Raw genomic sequence first — 10,008 nt, 5'->3', positions numbered from 1 at the left:
TCTTTTTTTTTTATAATGTCATATTGATTCAAGTTAAATATATATATATATATATGCAAACTCTCACCCTCGAGATTACTACCCTTCTATTCAGAGGCTAATTTACGTAAGGCCCTCGAGGGTTAGAATTTATTTATATATGCCATATTGATTCAAGTTCAATCTACAAAATATATATATATATATATATATATATATATGCAAATTCTCACCATCAAGATTACTACCCTTCTATTCAGAGATTGATTTACGTACGGTCCCAAGAGGGTTGGAATTTATTTATTTATTTATTTATTATTATTATTATTGGATAATATATATTTTTATATTGGTTAACAAGTTGTCAAGAATCCTTCCTCTTGGCAACTTTTTAAAGTTGATGAACTTTTTTTTAGTGCAACAATATGTGTTTCTTGCACAATCTTGAAAATATTTTAGGAACCTATTAGTAACTTTTTATAGTACATGAACTTTTTTTTAGTATAATATTATATGAGGACGAAGATTTGAACTCACGATCTTTTAGTTGGGTGCTTTAACCAATTAAGTCAAACTTAAGATGACTAAAGTATAAGGACTAAATAGGCACCGCCCAAAGAAAAAAAAAGTTTAAAACTAATCGCTAACCCCATTATTTTATTTAACATATATTTTTTAAAATAATTTCTTTTTTAACATATAGGCAGCTCACTTCCACCAAATGAAATACTTTTGTGTATATACTCAATAAAGAGAGGACAATTAATGCATTCAACACTTTGTCCCTTGCGTTTTCTTTCAATTATATGGGAAAACTAATGGCATTGGGCATAGCAACTCATTTTCCCACCTAAAGCTGCATCTCATCTTTAATTTCCCACCAACCTTTCATTTGAATTCTCTAATTTTGGCAATAATGAAATATAAGTTTTTCTTTTTCTGTTTAATTACTATTTTGGTCTCGATATTTCTCTGAGTTCATTTTTTTGTCCTTCGTATTTTCAAAATGTTCGTTTTGATTTCTATACTTTCAACTATGGTTCATTTTAGTATTTGAATGTTTGTTTTGATCCATGTACTAAACAAGTTTAGTCTCAACTTCATTTTCATTTATATCTTATTTATTTCGATTATAAATTTAACCTGACGCTTTACTTCACTTACTAAATTCTTTAAAATATAATCATAAATTTGTATTAAAAAGTTTGCGTTATAATTGCGAATAGAGACTAAAATATTCAATTTTAAAAAATATAAATACCGAAACTAAATAAAAGTTAATGGAAGTGAATCAAAATATTATTTAAACTTTTTTTTATTAAAAATAGAATGAAAAATAATTTTTAGATGCAGTGATGAGATGACGATGACGATGTGGAAGCTGACGTGGCTTGCTTGTTGACCTTTCAACGGAAAAATATTTGGTTCTAATCTACTAATATTAAGTCATGTAATTAATAAATATTTTATTGGAAAGTTTCTCCATTTTAACCACAACTCATGGCTGTCTGTGACATTGTTCTAGCCATCAACCAAAAATTTTGTAACAATTAAGTAAGTTTTTTTCTTTTTAATGATGGAGATCGAACTTTGAAAAAGACTTTAGTACATTAATTGCGATGGCTTCTTAATTATCAAGCTAATAAGCTATGCTCAGGATTATTTTCTTCATAATACTAAAACAACTTATTGTTTTTTTTTTAATTTAAAAAAAAAAAAGTCTCTCTCTAAACTTTTTACAATTGTGTTATACTTTACAAATATTCTAATAGGCCCAATTTTTCAATTTTTGTATGATAAGCCGTTAATCAACTTAGTCGGTAATATTGAGCCACCAAACACTTGAACCTATCTAAAATAACCTCTCTACATACTCTATCTTTAAATAATATAATTAATGTGTCACGTAAATATTGGATTCATATTCACTTAATACAACTACTCTGTGACACACATCTATTGGGCTAACAAGTGTCTGGTACGTGTTGGCATAGACGCGTTATCTAAATTGAAGTATTCATGATTTTAGGCGGTGTTTTAACCCTTTGAATCAGCAAAAGAAAGAAAGAAGAAATAACCCAGAAGAACTTATATAATTTCCTCTTACTAGCATATGAATGAACACTATCAGCATGTATTACAATTAAGTTCATGTTAAAATAAAATATAATGAAATGAGAGAGAGAGAGAGAGAAAAAGGGGATCAAAATGGGGTACCTATTTCACTTCTTGTTTCTGTTGGGCTGTAGAGAGCAGATCTGTTTCTTGGTCTGTTCTCTTCCAACTGCTTCACAACTTCATCCATGGAGGGTCTGACTGAAGCCACAGGAGCACAGCATCCCATTGCCAGCTTCAATGCCTGAACCACTCCATCTTCCATTGGACTTCTTATCCCTTTCAAAACCTCCACATCAAAAACCTCCATTGTTGTCTCCTCCAAAACTGCCACTTTCACCATTGATGGCAGATCCACAAACTCATGATCTCCACTCCTCCCACTCTTCCCTGGCTTCTTCCCTATCAGTATCTCCAGCAACAGGATTCCAAATGCATACACATCTGTTCTCGAATTGCATTTCTTCATCCTCTGCAGCTCCGGCGCCTTGTACCCGTCCGCCTTTGCTACCGACACGATCTCGTCTGCGACCGATGGGATCATCAGCTTGTCCAGCCCGAACTCCGTCAGCCTCGCTGCAAAGAAGTCATCCACAAGCACGTTTTTTGATCTCACGTTACCATGTGTAATGGGAACCTCAAACCCTGTGTGCAGATGGGCTAGTCCCCGGGCGATGCATAATGCAATCTTGTGCCTCCGAGCCCAGTTCAGCACCGGTTTTCCTGCTCTAGATTCTGCATTCGATCAGAAAGCAAACAAATCTTCGTTTAGTGGTAGTCTAGAAACATATTTAACATAAATAGCCACACATCTAAACGAAATTCGACCGTTCGCCATTTTATCGCCATTTTAATGCTTAGGACAACTTGATTTATAGTTGGACGAGGACCTGGAAATCAACCAGAGGGCCTTGTAATTGTATGGGACACAATGACAGAAGATTTTGCTTGATATTTTAAGTTGTTGTCTTGGAAGAGTATGTGGAACAGAACCATTCAATACACAACAGTCTTTTCAGGCAGTTTTTATGTTCTATCGGCTACAATGGGCCACATTTCTCAAATGTAGTACAACCATGGTTCAGAATTAAGGTAAGACTTTGAATATAAGATCCTTACTGAAGTGGCCACTTCCAACAAAATGCAGAAGAGTAAGATGTTTTCATCAAGTAATGGATGTAAGTTCTTCATGTGAAAGCCATATTTAGTTGATACTTCGAATTACTTCTCATTTTTCTTTTCTTATAACCTGAGCATAAGTGCTACTAATCTCCTACAAGATAACTCGTGATCCTACTACATTTTTGTTGCGGACTTCTTATGATACTAGTAGTCCCAATAGGTGGCTATCACGTTTCAAATACACGACTTTAGACGCAACTATCTCAATAATCAAATGGTTAATTTGAAAGGAGGAAAGGGGAAAAAGAGAATATAGCAAAAGAAACATGAGAGAATGTGCAGTGCATACCGTGAAGAAAATGATATAAAGTTCTGATAGGCAGATAGTCATAAATGAGGAGCTTCTCTCCTCTCTTTCCCTGATAGAAAGCTCTCAATGGAATCAAGTTCTCATGGCGAATCTTTCCCAACTGTTTAATCACAGACAAACAAGAATTTCTGTCTTTGCAGCTCCCTTCCCTCAGCAGTCTTAGAGCAATGGTACCTCCGTCGGCAAGTTTTGCCTTATATATAGTGCCATAGCTTGTTTTCTCCATAACCTGCCCTGTAGCATTCAAGACATCATCCAATGTCAAATGCTCGCCACCCTGAAACAAAACGAGCTTGCCCTCACCACCCGTGCCACCGATGCCGCCACCATTTTCTTCATCTTCTCCTTCCTCAATCTCATCTTCACTCTCACTCGTACTCTTCTTCTTCTTGTTTTGCATATACCCAATCAGCAATGAAGCCAAAACCACCGTCCCAGTCATCAAGCCGATAACAAGGCCTGCAATGGCGCCCGAACTCAACCGAGAAGTCACAGCACAGCTTCTCAAAGGCACCCCACAAAGCCCGGGACTGTTGCCTTCGAAAGCCTCCACGCCAAACTTTGAGTTACCAAAAACAGGCAACATTCCACTGAAGTTATTGTTTGAGAGGTTTAACTTCTCGAGTTCTAACTGGCCTAAACTCTGTGGGATTTGTCCAGACAACATATTTTTCCCGAGATCAAGCACTTTCAGACCCTGAAATCTAGTTATGAACTCCGGGAAAGTACCTGAAATCTGGTTGTCGCCCAAATCCAAAGCCTCCAGATTCTTACAGGTCGAATTTGGCAACGCAGGCTCCGGCAGAGACCCAGATAATGAATTTCCGTGAAGTCTGACAGAAGCAAGTTTTTCACACAGATTCCAGATCGACGGCGGAAGAGCTCCGGCCAACAGATTGGTACTCAAATCAATGTCAGAAAGAGAGGAGCTGTAACCAAGTTCAAGGGGAATGGTTCCAGTCAAGGAGTTTATGCTAAGGTAGAGGCTTTGGAGCATAGTGAACTCACCAAGCTCCTTTGGAAGTGAACCAGTGAGATTAGCAGAAGGAAGCTGCAGAGAGAGAACGTGAAGAGAAGGGTCTTTAAACAGAGTGAGATTAGACCATTGTGGAGAAGAAGAATCGCTGCAGAGCAGAGGAGTTCCAGTGGAGAAGACCCATTTGAGTCCCCTCCATTGACACACAGGCAACGAATAGTTCCATGAAGACAAAAGCAAGTTTTGAGTGTCACCTTCAAGTGAAGCTCTGATTTTTCCCAAAAGCAGCTGAACATCAGTAGAAAAAGAAGAAGAAGAAGAAGAAGAAGAAGAAGAAGAAGAGAAGGAGAATATAAGGAATCACCTTGTACTGGGGGGGCTGTAATCAATAAGAAGAAGGAAATGCAGAGAGCAAAAAGCTTCAGAATCGCCATGACTGAGTGTGGAGAAACAGGAGAGAAATGGGAAAGTTAGTAAAGGTATGGTTTTATAGAATCGTCAATAGAGCTTCTTTTTCTTCCTGGAAAAGCTGACAGACTGTTGACTATGAGTGAACTGATAGTCCAATTACGCTTCCTCCCAAATTCTCCACCGTCCGATCTGTACAAAGACAAACGTCAGACAGATTAAAAACATCTTGGAATCACAAACCTGAATAGGGTATTGTTTGAATTATTTACTGCGTTTTTCTGTATTTTTTCATCTTTTGTTCTCCACGCTCGCCCTTGAAATTTGTATTAATATATTTCTTTTCTTTCATTTTTGCGGTTCGTTTTCTTTTTGGGGTTTTCAAAGTTGGTGTCGAGAAAGAGGAAAGAAAGATTTTCCATGGAACAGCCCACCAAGTTTCGTCCTTTTTAACGGATAGTTGCAGGGGAGCTGCGTGTGGCCTATTCTGAACCAGCTCTTATCAATCGACACGTGTCCTATGATCTTTGGTAATGAAGATCAACGGTGGGTGTGTGAGAGATTAGAGTTCGGTTGATGGAGTTTACACACAGTTGTGATTCTTCTTTCGGCTGTGGGCCCCACCCATGCTATGTCCCAAACAACCACACTATTGGAAATTACAATTTTAATTTTAGAAAAAGTATAACAAATGACAAATTAAATGGTTTTTTTAGAAGTACATATATTTTGTATTCTTGACTCTGCATTAAAAGGGAAAAAAAAGGGATAATAAATAAATTGATTTTAGAAGTTTATTGTTTACCTTGATGTGCAACCAAATCTTGTTCCTATTCAAACTCACGCCAATGTTTGGCAATGAATAATTCATTTCCTAAAAACAAAGAATTATGTATCTTTTAAGTTATGGGGAGATAAAAGGAGAAGCACTATATGTGTTATGTGATCTTTCAAAAGCAATCTTACTTTCATTATTATCTTTTACCACTCATCACACTTGCTTGCTTTAACTTTACAATAAAGTTGTAAATGTGGTGTACTTTCTAAACAAAAGCTGATAGAGGCAAATATTAACAAGTTACTTCACAACAAGAAGATGAAGATGAAACGATATTTCGTGTTTTTTTTTTCCTTCAAAATCATCTCTTAACTAGATAATTTTGTTAACAAAATGTACCACACTCTTTGAAATATCATAGAAAAACAAAAAGGTACCTGATTTTTAAAAATGTTATTTGAATAAACAATATCTAAAAAAAAAGAGAAGAAAAGAAAGAAAGAGGCTGTTCAAGTAGTGGATTTTGAATTCAAAGTGAGTGACCATCACCTTTTCTGTGTAGCATCCATAATTTGACTGGCCCAAAAAAGTATAAACAAAAGGGGTTTCAATTATGATATGCCTTTTTCATGTAAGAATCATCTTAGTGAGCAAAGAAGCAAGGATAATTCTTTGATCGTTTCAAATAGGCTATCCTGTTTTTGTGTCTCAGCTTAAAATTCAAACCAAGCAAAAACTGTCCAGCCAACCAAAAATCAGTACTAAATTATAAAGAAGACAAGGTATACAATAATTAACATGTCTCAATTCAGAAACAAGTTTTCTAACCTGAACAATCATGTCAAAACCTCATGCTTGTTGCTTTCCCTTGGGCTAAAAAGTGGTTCCACAGGCTTTTTGTGTATCTCTTCAATTCAGAAATCAGCAAACACAATTTTGCTTTTGATGGATTTTGTTCAGCATGGTTGAAGCATCCTCATTACCTATTTGATGAGATTGAAACTGATGCAGCATTATCAGTACTCAAAGAAAAGTGTACTACTCAAAAAAATAAAAAAAGTGTAAAGGAAAAACATGCGCAGGAACTCATACAGCTACGATCAACAACATGAGGCAAGAACAAGCAAATCACAACAGATTAACTTTTCAAAGTTATATTTTCTAGCAAACATCAGACTGCAACAGTTGGGAAGAAGTGGACTAACTGCAGGAAAAAAATTGAAGGTAACGAAACCATTCTTCTTGAGACATCCTAGAAAGATATTTCAACCCTATCTAGATTCTGAGTATATGTGGATTGTAAAGTAATCACCAAACTCCTAGGGTAGCCTGGTGGTAAGGGCTTAGAATATTTAAAGAAATCCCCCTAGTTTCGCAGAGCTCACGTTGGGGTGGGCAAACGCAGATAGGGACTGACTAAGCAGCAATTTCCCTCCTAACCCCCTTGGGGACTTTTTTTGCCTCGGTTTTCAGCCTCGAAAATATGGCTTCAGCCACTCAATTTCCTGCAGAGATAGTGCAGTATCATGTAAACACTGGACATTTTCTTCGAGGATTAGTTGGAGGTGAGCCATTAGAATAATGCTAGAGGGCACACCCAGTTATAGAGAAGTTTTAAGTAATCACTGATGCAAGTCGGTGTATGGTTTTGATCAAAATATTTTTAGTTGTGGAGCAAATTCCGGACTGCCTTGAGTATATAAATAAATAATTCACCGAGGCAGATGACCGAGCAAGAATGGACTGACTTTCCTTAGGGTCTTCATTATGAATACTCCAATCTTCTACAGTTCTGTACAAAAGGCAACAGCCATTTGCCTCTGAAAAATTACCAATAATCCATACATGAACATGAGCCATGGTCAAAATGATGGAATCGCTTCCGGTCCCGCACAATGATTTGACGCTTATAAATCAAGGAGATAAGCTTTATAGAAGCATGACAATCTTCACATATACGTAGATTCTTAACAATCCTAAGTGGATATTGTGGGGCTATACTGATTAATCCAAACGCAACTGCAATCTTCTCACTGTGATATTGCAAGGCTCTTGCCTTTTCTTCTTCAACCACGTTGAGAAACACTTCTAAGGTATTTGGTCTGTAGCCTTTCGACCTTAACTTCATGGAAATTTCTCCCAACATGGCCTGGATTTCTTTAGCTCTAGGATGGGCATCATCTTCTACAAGAAACTCATGGATTATTCCATGGATCTCAATCCAACTACATCCAGGGTCTTTTCTGATATCCATCCCTCTCATCATCAACCTCACCCCTGAAACTGCCTCCCAATTTCCCAAAGAAGCATAAATATTTGAGAGAGCAACATAGGATCCACTGTCATGAGGAGCCAACTCCATTAACGTCTCAGCCACACGCTCACCCATCTCTATATTCTTGTGCATTTTACAAGCACCAAGCAAAGCTTTCCATATCACATCATCTGGCTTGATTGGCATGTTTTTGATAAGTTCCTCAGCCTCTTCCAGATGCCCAGCACGGCCGAGTAAATCAACCATGCATCCATAGTGTTCAATTCTTGGTTCTAGCCCAACCATCTTAACCATGTGGTTGAAAAATGATCTACCCTCATTCACTAGCCCTGAATGGCTGCAGGCACTTAAAATTCCAATAAAAGCAACATCGTTGGGAGTCACGCCAGCTTCTTCCATCGAGTTAAAGTACTTGATTGCATCCTCTGCGCGACCATGCATTGCAAATCCACCGATTATGGCACTCCAAGTAATGGCATTCCTTTTAGGCAGCCTCTCAAAGACCTGAAGTGCCTTCTCAATGCTCCCACATTTGGAATACATGTCCACCAGAGCAGAACCAAGCACATCATCGATCTCAATCTCATTCTTTCTTGCGTATAAGTGGACCCATTTCCCCAATTCTAGTGCGCCAATTCGTGAAATGGCTGGCAAGACACTCACCAAAGTCACATAGTTTGGAGAAACATTGGCAATTTGCATTTGTTGAAACATGTTTATGGCCTCCATGAAATGCCCATTTTGTGCATACCCCGATATCATGACATTCCATGACACTACACTTCTTTGAGGCATTTCGTCGAACAAGTACTTCGCATTCTTTAAATCCCCAAGTCTCACATGCCCATCAATCATTATATTCCACAAAACCACATTCCCTTCTTCTCTCCTCTTATCTACAGCCATTTGATAAGGCCCATCAGAATTAACTGCATTCTTAGAAAACAGAGAATACGCATCTTCCATGAGCGCACACATCACATACATCCGAACGAGATTACTAATCACAAACTCATCCCCGTCAAAACCAAACTTCAGAATCATCCCATGAACCTGCTTCCCCTCTCGAAGCCTCGAAGTTCTAGCGCAGGCTTTCAACACGGAAGGGAAAGTGAATCTGTTGGGTTTCACACGCCCATCACACAACATTCCGCGAAAGAGCAGCAACGCCTCCGATTGCAGATGTTCGTCGTTGGACTCAGCCAGAACTCTCAAAATGGTGTTCCAACAGAAGCAATTGGGCTCCGGAATCTGGCGGAGAACCGCACGGGCATAACCAATATCGCGGTGAGGTGAAAGTGCGCAGAATCTGATCACTTCAGCGGCCGTGAGGGGGTCATGGATTTGACCGGTTTTGATCAAAATGGCGTGGAGTTGCTTCAAATCTCTGGCATTTTTGCATTCTGCTACTGCTTTTGGGAAGATTGATGGCGGTTGAGCTGAAAAATTGAGGGTCCCGGCATTTGGGTTGTAAAATGTGGAATTCATGGGTGGGAAGGTTTGAAAAACTGGCTTTGGGTTTTGGGCTGAGCAATGAGCAGATTGCAGAAACAGAGATGATCAGCAACCAATGGAGAGGGAGGATTAAGTGGCTTGGCTTGGTTGTGAATTTCAATTCAATGGTATTTGATAGTTCTCCGAAAATTGTCTAAAAGCAAGTTCAATTGTACTCTTAAAACTTTGAAATATGTTTCAATTATATGGGATATTGACTGCATTGACCCAAAAATGTCTATGATTTGCTCAAATGACCTATCAATTCAAAATTATTTTTTATAACCAAAATCAACTTTTTCTGACGTGCCAGTGAGAGTGAAAGTACGAAACCATCCTTAATATGATGAAAAAGTTGACTCTAAAACAAAAAATCTCAGCCAAAACTCGGGTGAGTTCGTTGATACCTCACCCCGAACTTGCCCGAATTTTCATGAAATTTTCCTGCACGAGAATTTAATGGTTTATATACATATTAATTTAATCTCAAT

General features: G+C 38.0%; 2 protein-coding genes across 5 annotated transcripts; both read right to left on the bottom strand.

Annotated features, from left to right (window-relative positions):
* Positions 1-2,067: 2,067 nt before the first annotated feature.
* TMKL1 (transmembrane kinase-like 1) lies at positions 2,068-7,538 on the bottom strand. 4 transcript variants are annotated; one of them, XM_088117628.1, is made up of 4 exons: positions 6,577-7,538; positions 4,945-5,162; positions 3,566-4,912; positions 2,068-2,829 (listed from the first exon to the last, which is right to left on the bottom strand). In XM_088117628.1, the coding sequence occupies exons 2-4, from the start codon at positions 4,994-4,996 to the stop codon at positions 2,183-2,185; spliced, it is 2,046 nt and encodes a 681-aa protein (XP_087973754.1). In that variant the 5' UTR covers positions 4,997-5,162; positions 6,577-7,538; the 3' UTR covers positions 2,068-2,182. The 4 variants fall into 4 exon arrangements, with proteins under 4 accessions (XP_087973754.1, XP_022151993.2, XP_022152002.2 ...); XM_022296301.2 differs by adding an exon at positions 5,776-5,844 and having other exon boundaries at positions 3,566-5,162; positions 6,577-7,531; XM_022296310.2 differs by having other exon boundaries at positions 3,566-5,162; positions 6,577-6,750; positions 7,134-7,531.
* On the bottom strand, positions 6,865-9,700 carry LPA66 (Pentatricopeptide repeat (PPR) superfamily protein). The gene has a single exon (XM_022296345.2). It carries the CDS (start codon positions 9,509-9,511, stop codon positions 7,577-7,579), a length of 1,935 nt encoding a protein of 644 aa, XP_022152037.1. The 5' UTR covers positions 9,512-9,700; the 3' UTR covers positions 6,865-7,576.
* Positions 9,701-10,008: the final 308 nt, after the last annotated feature.

Source organism: Momordica charantia (assembly GCF_013281855.1).
Source record: "Momordica charantia cultivar OHB3-1 chromosome 9 unlocalized genomic scaffold, Mcharantia_2.0 BLBB01000009.1, whole genome shotgun sequence".
NCBI classification, from domain to species: Eukaryota; Viridiplantae; Streptophyta; class Magnoliopsida; order Cucurbitales; family Cucurbitaceae; genus Momordica; species Momordica charantia.
The sequence above is the reverse complement of the archived record's forward strand: the minus strand, read 5'-3'. Positions and strand labels throughout refer to the sequence as shown.